At 39.4% G+C, this 13,607-nt stretch overlaps 1 protein-coding gene across 5 annotated transcripts in view; it reads right to left on the reverse strand.

Moving 5' to 3' along the window:
* Positions 1-9,558, reverse strand: part of b3glctb (beta 3-glucosyltransferase b) — a 31,777-nt gene extending 22,219 nt beyond the window's left edge. For 2 of the 5 annotated variants that reach the window (XM_085470444.1, XM_085470442.1), the window contains exons 1-7: positions 9,386-9,558; positions 8,437-8,474; positions 8,317-8,344; positions 7,997-8,106; positions 842-918; positions 622-733; positions 349-485 (exon numbers count right to left, since the gene is read on the reverse strand). In XM_085470444.1, coding sequence (XP_085326570.1) covers positions 349-485; positions 622-733; positions 842-918; positions 7,997-8,106; positions 8,317-8,344; positions 8,437-8,474; positions 9,386-9,446 — 563 coding nt within the window. In that variant the 5' untranslated portion in view covers positions 9,447-9,558. Of the gene's footprint in view, positions 1-348; positions 486-621; positions 734-841; positions 947-7,996; positions 8,107-8,316; positions 8,345-8,436; positions 8,475-8,566; positions 9,084-9,385 lie in introns of those variants that run through there. The other 3 variants (XM_085470443.1, XM_085470445.1, XM_085470446.1) reach the window with 3 other exon arrangements.
* Positions 9,559-13,607: the final 4,049 nt, after the last annotated feature.

The raw sequence follows: 13,607 nt of genomic DNA on the forward strand, positions 1-13,607 counted from the left end.
CGGTATCGGATAAAACCTAAACGATACCCATCCCTAGTTAAGATTGCAGCTGATAACTTTTTTCTTAGTGGGACAAAAAATAAGTGCTGCATTAAAAGTCATTCTGGGAACATTTCTTTTTTAAAAGATTTATTTTTAGCCGTGCCTTTTCTTTCTCATCTTTTCTTTTTTGTTTTTGTTACTGTAAACTGTCTCCCTCACTCTTGTAGGTCCTTATTTTTATTGGCTGAATTTAGCTTAGTCTTTACAATTAACAGATGTCTTATTAGAAAGCTTATAAAGGTCTGCTAAATGTGTAAAAGAAGAGAGGAGAGCAACACAGGGACTCACTTTAATCTTTACGCTCACCTCTTGAGCAGCGGCGCACTGAGAGCCCAGCCTGCTGTGGTGTCAGGGTAACTGAAGGAACTGGGGTCCTCAGAGAAGGCATAGTGGTGAATGATGGAGGCCTCGTTGTCATGGAGACGCTTACCCAAAAACCACTCCTGTATTGCAAAAAGATCACCATGATCATCATTTTATGCATAGCAATTGAGTGCACAGTCACTACTGTTATTGAGGTGCGTGTGTGTGTGTGTGTGTGTGTGTGTGTGTGTGTGTGTGTGTGTGTGTGTATCCCACCTCTTGAGCTGGATATCTGTTGAGGACCTCCAGCAGAGCAGACAGTGTGACTTTGGTTTCCTCCTCTATGAAGAACAACCAGGAAGCTGAATGTCCATATTTGACAAAGAGCCTGAGAAGATTGACAACTTAACAATGCCAAACCATCAAGGTTAAATAAGCTGTCATGCAACGTAATTTTAATAAGTTACTCATCTTCATTTGAGTGCTCAACACTCACCGAGGAAGTGCAGGGAGGATACTCCAGTCCCCTTCATACTGTGACAGCTCATGGAGAAGAACAATCACTGGAACTCCCTGCATGGCACATAAGAGCTGAATCATCCTGCAGTCACATGAAAAACACTGAGCTGAACCCCTACAGAAGCATTTTAATGATTCATTTATGATGATTTCAGTTTCTCTGCATAAGCATCTTATGTCCCCACTATGTCCCATAGTTTACTAGTACGGGTAGTACCAATACATCAAATAACATATTTCGCATACATATGATGACCGTAGTCTTACAACAGACAAACGCACAAAACACCAGAACTACAAAGGTGTAAATAAATGCAAATGTGGACTAAATTTCTATTTCAAACACCTAAACTTTAATGAATGCAGATTTAAATCAATCAAAAACAATACGTTGAAGCCCATTGCTTTGTTATATTAGCTAGCATTTTTCTTTAAAACATAGTGATTCATCAGTACTGTATGTCAACTTCAAACTTATGTTACAGGATGGATATTTAAACTTTTTATTTATTTACTGGAAAAGTTCTAGTGACCTACCCTGCAGCTCTGTTGGAGTCGTTTTTGGATGTTTCTCTGATATATTTACCTTAAATGTTATTTTTTGAGTTTTTTTCTGAGTTCAAGATTTGGTTTTGTGTCTCAATTGTTTCTTACTTTGGCTCTTTTGTAATGTTTGTAAGATTCCTATTTTTCCTTTGTCATCATCATATCCTCCAGCAGTCTGTTTGTATTCTACGTTCTTCTTCTCTGGTTGAGTCTTATTTTTATCTTTTGTTTTCCCTTTCTGTTTCCAGAGCTGTGTCCTTGTGTCGGTCTGGTCTCTGCATCCTGCGTCTGTATTTGTGTCAAGCTGGTGTTTCTGTTCCCACGTTCTGTTTCTTCTTCTTTTATTCTGGTGTCTATTCTTCTTCTTGTATCTTGTGCCTAATTCTACTTCCTCTGTCTTGTCATCTGAAATGAGTCCCAGCTGGGCTCTTGCCTGTTCCCTCGCCTCTCGTTATCCTGTGTGTATCTTGCTAATTTTGAGTTTTTTGCATTTTGCGCACAGTTTTCATAAGCTCAGTAATAAAGCTGCCTTTTATTTTATCCCTCATTCCCGAGTCCTGCCTGCCAAAATGTTTCATGACATTAAAATGTAACTCAAATTCCACCATCTGGGAACACAGACATCTGAAATATGACAAGAGGCACAACTTGACCTGAAGAGAGGTAACAGCAAGTTCCATTTATAGGTTTTGACAGGATTTTGAGTGCAATAAAATGGCTTTCCAAAAGTGTTTGGGACATCCCAGTCACTTTATGGGATTTGCCAGTTTTATTCCATGCTTCAAAAGAGTCATAGTAGAGAATTTGGGGGAGCTACCATGTGATGTCAGTCAATTTCAATAACCAGAAGAAGCTGCTTCTTATTCAAATTCATAAACTGGTTCTGGTTTTGATTTTACTGAACTCCTAACATCTGTTGCAGCTTTGGTAGAGTGCCATCAAGACTACATTATGTAGTAAATCCTTAAGTATTTAATCTGCGTCCATTTTTCAAATTAAAAAAAGTTAGTATGGTTTCAATTAAAATCAAACATAATCAACACTTTATTTCTGATAATTAAAAAATTTTTAGACAAAAAAATGCTTTTTTTTCTCCCTAAAATCATTACTTCAGTAACTTAGTTCTCAGTGAAGAAGAGTTCAGGAAACAATCTTGCAGACACCCTCTGCAGCAGGTTTCAGTATAGTGGGATTTGTGCTACTTCATATAGAGCCTATAGTCTCGGCGATTACAAGCTCAGAATGAGACTAGAAAATAGAGGATTCGTACAGTCATAAGTCTTTTCCATGTAGCTATTTAAATTGGTTGTAAAGAAGCAATTGGGAGGAATAACTGATGTATGGGTCAACTGAAGTGAAAGCTGGTGCAGAGATTAAGCCCCTCGTTACATATGTTGTTACAGAACCAGGAGACTAAAAGGCCTTTAACTGTCTGGCAGCAAGAGAGGTGTGCAAGCTATTAAGTTATGTCAAGTGTGCAAATTGATTTATGCAAGATGAACGGCTGCTACAAAACATGACCTGTGACCAAAATAAAATGCTCCACTCTGTTGTAAATTTATGTCCGACCACACGGATGTTCTTTGCCAGTATATTGAATAAAGCAATTATCTGATGTTCCATTTACAAAGCTTGGTTTGATGATTCCCCCTCTCCTTCATTTTGTACAATCATACAATGCTGGCTTCAGACTGAAAGAGCATATGACAGCGCTAACCACCTCCTCATTTAAAAAAGGACACAACACTTTTCCAAAACTGTTATAAAGGTCACTCAGACATGTTGCTCTACGTACAAGTGGGCTGTGTGTTTTAGTAAAGAACTTTCTCACTTGTAAGTTGAAGCGCTGTTTTCTGGTGAATTAAAACCTGAGATGCTATTGATGATATTTTAGTCACATTTTGACCACCACCATTAATTGCTGCAGGAAAAAAGCCTGCAAGAGAGTTAAACAACAAGCTGGCAGGACATCAGAGTCAGCATTTAAACCGTGCCGTCAGTGAAAATCAACATCAGCAGAAAAGTCACCTTAAACAAGGATTACGCAACCGCTTTAAGGTCTTTATGCTGCAATAAGCATCAAATCAAAAGCTTTCAGTTCCAATCACACCCTTCCAGCTTTTGTGAAGAAATGACATTATATCCATGAAAAGTCATCAGATTAACAAGATTCCTACAAGCATGGTGCTGCACCCATATCCGTCAAACAGTCTCATTTCCAACTACTTTCACTGAACCTTAGACGAAACATTATAGAGATGCACAAAGCTTGAAAAGCCTTTCTAAGGACCTGTGTGTTCTCCCACCTACGAAACGAAACTGTCTACAAAAGGCAGATGGTTTTTGTAGACAGCACATGGAGACAAAGAATAGGTAGAGCTATTTTGGACCTGTGCAGCTGAGGGATAGCGCATATATACTGGACAAAGACATTAAAGATAGAGGTGCCAAGCAGTAAGAAAAGAGGAAGGCCACAAAGAAGATTCATTGATGCAGTGAAGGAGGCCAGAGATAGAGACTTTACTAATGCCGCACTGAGGAAATTCACTTGTTAAAGCAGCACAAAGGCCAAATGTCTTACAGCCAATTTAGAATCACCAATCAACCTGGGAGGAAGCCAGAGTACCAGGAGCGAGGGAAAGGATAACATGTTTAAATGTTACATAGAATGGCTCCAGCCAATCACAATGCTGGAACTCTTTTAGTTTTTGCCAAAAACTAAAAGTAAAGCATATTTTTCTGGGGGGTTTTTTAAACATTGATTTCATTAGTAACTCACCAACATTCATCGCCCTTTTCTATTTTACGCCTTCACTACAGTTTTCGATCACCACCTGCTCTTTTTATTAAAAAAAAAAAAAAAAAAAAAAAGGGTGAAAGTGAAGATTTTACGATTTAGCTTTGGAAATCTTTTCACAGAGCCCCTGCTGCTTGAATTTTTTGCCATTTCTTGCAATCAGGCAGTTTTTCCTCAATTTAAACTGCAGGTAAAGAGAAAACATCAGACTCATATTTCACAGTACCAATTCATCTCAAAGGAAAATAAACATCTACATCTACTGCACCCCATCACATCCATAAACCTGTCATCTCATTTCACTGGTAACAAAATACTTTTGAGAGATACCCTGCAGGCAGGTACCATTAAACGCTTACTGCATGAAAACAGTGAGCCTGGCTTCCTTCAGAGGCTCTGTGGAAAGGAGGACATCTATTGGTGCCATGTTAATACCGCAACAAAGCATAAATCAGTTTTAACATTTTTTGACACCTAATAAAAGCTAAAGTACTTAAAGGATTGCTGTCCTGTCCTGCTGGCACAGTAAAGTGCAATCATAAAACAGGCATAAGAATCAGCCATAAAAATCCACCATAGAAACTAAAGTAGCTCACTTATGAGCTTTAAACTAAGCAAGCGTGGAGGTGGCTTTATGTTTTGTCCATTAACACCAGTGATGCTTATCGATACAAAAAAACCCTGAGAAATAAATTGTATTCTAATTAGACAAAATTCACCCATTAAAGCTTTAAAATTATGGTGTAAAGTGTAAATGAACCATTGGATTTAATGAACGCCTATGGCAGCAATAACCTCCAAATTGTGTTTCAATTATCTGCGGATTAGACCTGCACGATGCTCAGGAGGACTGTTGCGTTTTACACAACTGCTTAAGCTCACCCATAATGGAGTCAATACATCAGCATCTGCAGTTGAATGCGGTCTGTGTGTGTGTTTAGGTTTACTTTGTTTGGAGTAATCGTCCACCTGAATCACCAAGGCCCAGAAACAGCAAAGCAGCCCTAAATGATGATGCTCTCTCTGCTGTACTGCATCAACGTGACGGTGTTTTCATGCTGGGATGCTGGCGTCTCTTTATGCCATACGCAGTAATGTGTTTTTTCCACCTTGTTTGCCTTTTTAGTTAAAATACACTATATCTGTCCCGTTTGTAGCAACCGAAAATAAAATAAATTCATAATTATAATAAAGGTCAATCAAATGGACCAATATGGCAAGGCCATGATGATCCACTTGGTAAAATAAATCCGCTTGGCATCTTTCTTGGCCTTAAGACAACAATTCTGATGGCTAAAGATCCAAACGGGACACAAAAAATGAAAAAATAAAATAAAATAAAATACACTATTGCAATTTTTAATTAGAGGTTGACCTGGAGATTTTCAAGACAAGTTTATGTAAGAACCTGCCCCCAAATGTCAAAACAAGCATCTAATTAGGAGAAAACTCTTGTAATCTTTTAAACTGACTTGAGTAATAGTTCTCCAGCTTTTCTTTCTTTGGACATTGGCTGCTTTTTCACACATTTTCAATGCAGACCCTGTACCTGACCATTTTCACAGGAATGTTTGTTTCTTCTTGTTGAGTCATTCAATACTGCACACAAGCATATAAGCACCCAAGTGAAGGGATGTAACAGTTTTGTGTCTATACATAACAAACAAATTTTGACATTTGATCCATCCACTGTTCACTGAAGCCTCTACAGAAATGGTCTGAGTGGAAGGGTGGCTGCCAAGAAGCCATTTTCAAAGAAAGGAAACAGGGAGAAAAGGCTGAGATGTGCCAAATTATGCAAACCTGACCTGAAAATCAGTGGCGACAGATCTGATGGCGTGATGAATCCAAATTTTAAAATCACTTAATTAATTAATGAATTAATTAATTAATTAATTAGGTTAATGATTTAATGAGTCACCAAACATCCAAAGAACAGCTTTCTATGTCCTTTAAGAAGCCTGGAGAACTATTCCTGTAGACTACTTAAAGAAATTACAAGAAAGCTTGGCTAAGAGAGTTCAGGCTGGAGTTTTTTTTAGCCTGTCTTCATGTCTGGCAGCTTTTGCAATCAGAATCAGGATCTAAATGAACTGTTGTGCCAAACATATTTGCTTTTCCAAGACGAGCTCTGGAGTCTTTAGGCCCCCTTTTGTTTGTGTTTTCTTTCTTTCTTTATTCATTTCTACTATTACTCACATGAGTGCATGTCTAATACAGCATTGCCAGAGTTGACAAGCACAAGAAAAAGAGCAAGAAAAAAAGGGAGGGGAAATAGATGAAATGAAAAGGACAAGAGGACAGAGCACAAGTGAAAAAGCATGATGGGCCTCCAAGTGCTGCACCTGTAAGAATAAACATGCAAAAAAGTAGCACCTGGATGGATGGATGGATACACAAACTAACAATTTTGGTAATAACGGCCCCATCAGACAGAGAAAGACCCAGGAGACCCAGGCATCTGCTGCTCCCACAGAGTACTGAAGAGCCGAGACCACATCTCGATGACAACTGTGTGCACATAGCAGCAGAGGAAGGAAGTGGGCCCCAGATGGAGCCCTTAGAGCCAAAGAGCAAGGCCCCCAGAGACCCAGAGACGGCAGGCAGCCCATGCCACCAAAGACAAAAACAGGGCCTCAGATGCCTGAGAACCGCCCAACTCTCAGCAGAGCCCCCAACTGCACTGAAGAGGCCACCCTGGACCACAACCTCCAAAGGAGTGGGCCAACAAGTACGGCAAAACATCAAGCCATGCACCCTGGAACCAAAAGTACTTACATCCCGGGGGAGGGGCAAGGCCACCCTCCTCAACCATGTCCCACAGGTGCCAAGGGTCACCCAGGCTGAGCCATACATAAACACACCTACACATATACAGACACACACAGACCACTCACACACACACACAAGGACACACAACCATCACTATCAACCCCCCTGTGAACAGATGTGACCCCGAACCAATCGGGCTGTGTTAAAGAATAAAAATGGTCGTATCAAATATTGACTTTCAAGCTCATTAGAATCATGCAATCTCTGTTTTTGACTTATCTACTGTATCTCCATGTATGCTCGCACATGTTTCAATAAATCACTTGTAGAGAAATGTAAGCATAAGAAAAAACCCATCTTGGCTGTCAATCTCATTCTGCACTGGGAAGATGGTTGATACAGGATGATGGCACGGAGATTCATTTCCCTCTGAAGTCGGCTGCTGCTGCTGATTTTCAGTAACATCAGGAAGTTAGTTCCTTTAGAATACGAGCCAAGAGCCCAAAAAACTGAAGAAAGCCACAACATCTGCTCAAGATGGCTGATGGTTGATGAGAGCTTTTGTAACGGGAGATAGCCTTTGTCTTCACTGCCTCTCTCAGACACTCATCCAAGAGGCTTCTTCTGTAGTTCTAACACCTGCAGAAACCTCTTGGATGAGCAGTGACATCTTCACAAGCTTAAAGAAGTCCAGTCGTCTTCTTTTTAATCTTCTAAGAGGTTCCAATCAAAGCGAGCACTCTGACCATCACTGACCATGACACTGTCATGAGTAGAGCCTGCTTGTAGCGCCTCATTACTTCACCTTATGATTGCAAATGACTTCAAATGGTTAACTTCCTTTATTCATTATCACTGTAAATGAATTCACATAAACGATTATAGCAGATTTTTATAACATAAGAAGAATGTTGATATTTTCTTATGGAGACTATACTCAGCGTGCCTTCTGTACAATACATGTATGAGCGTGTACAGGAAAATAGGAAGATTATAACAAAGCATGGCAGATGTTACCTGCCCAAGTCGGGCTGCCTGCTGCAGAATCTCCACTTTCCTTTGACCACTGCGACGGGCATGGTAGGAGTTCCTCTGGCTCTGGATCACTATCATTACGTCCTCCAGCTCTGTGAAAAGACATGCATGGAATATGTATCCTGATGACTGGTTAAGAAAACAAAGAGGAAGCACTAATCCTTTCATCCTTTCATGTTCGAATTTAAACTCATCTACAATATTTCAAAGTACGCTCTTAGACACATTATTATAAGATGCGCTATAGAACTTGTTTATTTCCCAAATAGTTGTACAAAATGTTAGATCGCCCTCTCACTCACCGACAGAGTGTTTCCTGCGCTCTGCTGCCTGTGGACAGTCAGAGAGATTGACAAAAACACATTGCTGAGGCACGTGGCAAAGCATTAATTTACAACAAGAAACTAAAAAGCAGCACTTACATGATCAGGCCCTGTGTGTTTGTCTCCAGCAAAGACGTCTTGGTATGGAAAGAAAAGACAACTGAACAATTATTTGTGAGGAGACAAAAAATATCTTTTTTTGATTTTTCAGTTTAAATCAAACCAGTACCTACACTCAATGGCCACTTCATTAGGTGCACCTGTTTAACTGTTTATCCAGTCAGCAAGTCATGTCAGAGGTCAGAGGAGAATGGCCAGACTGCTTTGAGCTGATAGAAAGGTAACGGTAACTTACGTAACCTGTTACTATCGAGGTATGCACAAGAGCTTTTCTGAACACACAACCTTGAAGCAGATGGGCGGCAGCAGCAGAGACCGCACCGAGTAACACTGTTGTCAGCTAAGAACAAGAAACTGAGGCTCCAATTAAACACGGGCTCAGACAAGAGAAGATTAGAAAACTGTTGCCTAGTTTGACGGGTCTTGATTTTTACTATGACATTTGGATGGTAGTTGTATACAACTAAACTAAAACGACTTTTTCTGGTAATAAAAGAGAACAATTATAAAGTGTAGAAATTATCAGCATGTATCAGCATGTTTTTTAAGACACCTTCAGCTTCATTTGCAGCCCCCCACGCTTCGGCAGACCTGTCAGCAACCACAGCGGATGATAACGATACCTGCGCATTAATACCATTTCCTCTTTTGATTTTAAAAATAAAACCATGCGCTATATCTCTCACTTTCTTTAGAAAGACAGAAAAACAGAACAAATGTCATTATGACTTTACGTTAAAATTTGACAAGGTTAAAAATGACCTTGGTTCATAATTTTTAATGCAGAGTTAAACAACGTTATATTTCACTACTTTCAAAGAACAACTCAAAGCCACTTCCGGCTGCTGACACAGTGTGTCCAGCTTTGTGTGGCGGGTAAGCTAACTGCACCCCTGCCTCGGATCTGCAGACGTTTCACTTCACTTACCGAGACAAATGAGAAGCACAGCGACCAGTCTGCATCCGTAAAACATATCACGGTGTGACATGACTCCTAGTGCTACTGGTTCAATCACCGTGTTTCCATGGCGAACTGAAGAAATCGGTTTGCTACATCTCTGTACCGGAGGCGTGAGCTTTCATGTAGTGGCAGTTAGTGCGGAGCTGTAGCGACCTCTAGCGGACAACAAATGAGTAGTTTGGTTTTCGATGTCTGGTATTGGATCGGATTGTTACAGAAACGGGATATAATATAAATAATTGTCTCTGGTCACAGTAAATAGGAATTCAACCTAAATTTTTGTACTATTCATGCCAATAAAGGTATGCCCTCCTAAAATCTAAGATTAACTTAAAAAAAATCAGCAGGTTTTAAAATTAGGTAAATACACATTCAGATTAACAACAACAGATGGTATATTACACTGTATTATTATTTTTATTATTACCATTATCATTATTATTATCATCCTAGGACATCACATTTTGGGGTATTTAGACCAAAATACTAAATTTTGCTCTACAAGGGCCTGATATCCACTTACGAGGACATTATACTGCTACTGTTCTATCAAAATTTTAAATGAATATCCTCATTTGTGGCTCTTATTTTTTTTAAAAAACAAAAATCAGGTAAAAAAAAAAAATCTGGTAATTCTTTGTTTTTACATTCATCGGGCCCCAATATGCCCAAACATCAAATAGAAATTAAAAATGCATGCTGTGGAAGAGTTCAGGTCCTAGGAGGTTAATATTATTATTATTCACGTGGAAAATATTCAAGAAATTTGGCAGTCTTCTCAGGAGTGGACAACCCAGCCAGTTTCCCCCAAGGTGAATGAAAGGAAAGGGAACTGCAAGGAAACCACGATATACACCTCTGACTTCACAGGCCTCAGTTAGCATGTTAAATAATAAAGGTCATGACAGTACAGTTAAGAAAGGACTGAACAGGTATGGAAGTGCTACCAGGAAAAAGTCTCTTATGTCTCTCTAAAAAAAAGAACATGGCAGCACAGCTTAGATTTGCAAAGATGCATCTGAACAATTCACAGGATCTCTGGAATAATGTTACACAAGCCAAAGTGGAGATGTGTGGCCAAAATAGACAGCATGTTGTTTGGAAAAAAACAAACACAGCATATAGCACAAATCTCATACCAGCTGTGAGCACAGTGGTGGAGGGGTGATGATTTTGGCTTGTTTTGCAGCTGCGGTCGACCATGCACTCCTTTGTATACCAAAGAATCCTTGAGCTAAATGTGAGCCTGTCTGCCTGAGAGTGCAAGGTTGGCTAAAACTGCTTCTTATGGCAGGACAATGATCCAAAACACAGCAGCAAATCTAAAACCGAATGACTGAAAAAGTGTATCGAATGAGTTTAGTTTTAATCGTAATTAATACCATTGCCATTATGGCTTCTCGTGTTTGTAAATAAGTAGATCGATCCTGTTTGGGTTTTTTTTTAGCATTAGCAAAGTTTTTTTTTTATTACTCTGAGTCAGAGGAACATAAAATAGGATAAGGTGCACAACAAATGCCTCTGCACTGAGTTTGTTGACATTATTTTGCAACCACCAACTGTCAAAAAAACATGCCAGCATTGATGCTAAAAAGTGATACGCTTCAAGGCATTTATGATGGGCAATTATGAACAGTTTCTGCACTGGGACTGTAAATCCTGCCACATTTAATAACGCCAGTGTAGTTTTGCTTGAATTGAGTTTCTATGTCTCATCAACAGTAGACGAGCGAGACATATGAGCTGCATGATTAAATTATATAAAAGTTTACACCACAATCTTTCTATTACTTGCTGTATGCCACAAAATTATGCACTCAAAATCAATAATTAAAAAAAAAATGCTCATAGAGGAAGTCATACCTTCTGTTTTCAGAGATCAGAGTTGTACCTGCTGCACATTGATATACCGTACTGATATTTCTCAGCTAATGTGAGAACCACCACATGTTATAAAATATAGTAAAAATTCACGTTTTATATTCACTCACTGACCATTTTGTTAAATACAGCACCACCACTGGCCTGAACTGTTAATGCAAGGTAGGATGGATCCATGATTTGATTTCTCGAGGCAGAAATTGAGACTAATCACTTGTTTTGGGTGATCCTGTGTGACTTTGCCTTTGTTTCCTATTCTTAGCTGACAGGAGTGACACCGGTGTGGTCTTCTGGTGTAGCTCACATCTTTTTCAAGGTTCCACATGTTGTGCATTCACAGATGCTTATCTGCATACCTTGGTTGTAATGAGTGGTCATTTGAGTTAATGTTGCCTTCTTATAAGCTCACGTGATTGGCTGATTAGATATCTGCCATTATAAGAATGAAGTATGAATAAATAAGACTGAAGCTTCTCACACTTGGAATGGGCAATGCCTCTACCTGTCCTACACAGGGAAGACAAAGTTTAGCTGCACCTAGATAATAAATAGATACAATCTAAAACAAAAGGAAGGTTCAGTGAGAAATACAACTGGAATCTAGGTCAAACCACTTTTATTTTCCAGAGTATGATAGGCTTGTTTAAAGTCTCGTCTGAGTACGTGTGGAGAAAACAGGCTGAACGTACTTTTTCTGTGGAAGCACACGCAGACTGGTGGAGACATCCAGAACAAATGAGTCAACAGGCTCCTGACCACAGAGGCTAAAAGTGAACTGCTGAGCCACAAACATTAAAGTAGGCTGGTTCTGTTGTGAAACAGCACTTCAGAGTTCTCACATTGTTTTGCAGATGGAGTGAACTGTAAAAAAAGAAAAAGAAAAAGAAAGAAATCCAAAATTGGAGAAAGCTTTAAAGAATCCAGGAACTGCAGGCCTAAGTATTGTTTATTCACAGGGATAGGCTGTATAATGTGTCACATTGTTACTCACAGACAGCAATAACGCATGAATGTGTTTGAAGTTAGGTAAAGTAATACTAAGCCCTTTTGTTCACAAAGTACACCACAGCACACATTAGGCCTGTTGATGAGAAAACATGGCAACGTGATCAGAAATTCCTGTAAGAGGAACAAAAATGCTGCACAGTAATTCTATACGTGAAAAGTGAGCGCGAGAGCCCTCGGTGCGCCTGCTCGCTGCTGAAGTCAAAGTAAACTTTATTGTCATCTCCGCTACATACAGTCCAGTATATAGAGAGACGAGACGACGAGGCTCCAGTTACAGCAGTGCAAGTAAACAAACAATATATATAAGAAGAGTAAGCAAATAAATATACACTTTAGGACTCGGGGTAAAGGGATCAATAACAATTTAAAATTTATAATTTACAGTTTGATGATTTAAAGTCTCACACACAACCCGTCGAAAGGGGAGGAGAGTCCTGCTGCTTCCAAGTAGACCACATTTCATTCATAATGTTGTAAATCCAAGCCCATTATGTATTCATGATTTGAATCCTGGATTGTGTGAAATCCTCGAAATAAACCCTAGACAAAGTGAACTAAGTTGTAGGTTTATTAGGTTATGTTGTGGTGATCCCTGAGTTGGGGGGTGGGTGTTCATACTGGAGTGTAAAATTAAAACCAATGGAAGATGGACAAGAAAAGTTCAAAGCCATCATGTCTTCATTTTAGAAAAAAGAGAAAAGAAGAGGAGGAGAAACGAGCAAAAGATACAGGCGAGCAGATGTGTCATTGGATAATGGCAGGTCATCCTGAAACAATCAGAATCAGAATACTTTATTAATCCCTAAGGAAATAATGTAGGTTACAGTTGCTCCAAGAAGAAATGGTAAAAATACTAACAGACTAAACTCCAAACAATACATTATGTTACAGATTTTAATATTAATTAGTCGTTGTCAATTGTTGATTTGTCCTGTTGTATGATAAATTATGATGGCTGTCTGGTGGCTGTGTGTGTGTTTTATGTTAATGTACAATCCTTCGCCCAGGGCGCCAAACAGGCTAGGACCGCCACTGGGTGTTAGTGTGCAGCAAAGGCTTGTATGTGACTAGCTTCAAGTGTTTATAGCTTCTTTGTCAGTTCAATAGTCCACCTGAGGTTAATTTCAAACAGAACAAATGCTGTTTTACATGCCTTCGTGCATTTATAGAGGTCAACATAAGTAACAGCTCTGTGACATCCCTCATTCTCACCTGTATTAGTTATGTACAGTATTGTGCAAAGGTTTTGGGCCACTGTCTCTTTATATTTTGCAAAGAAAATGGGAAAATAGCGCAGTGG

The sequence above is a fragment of the Copadichromis virginalis genome, linkage group LG10 (assembly GCF_057382275.1).
Source record: "Copadichromis virginalis isolate Kocher_CV1m ecotype Utaka linkage group LG10, C_Virginalis_male_GT1.1, whole genome shotgun sequence".
Classification (NCBI taxonomy): Eukaryota; Metazoa; Chordata; class Actinopteri; order Cichliformes; family Cichlidae; genus Copadichromis; species Copadichromis virginalis.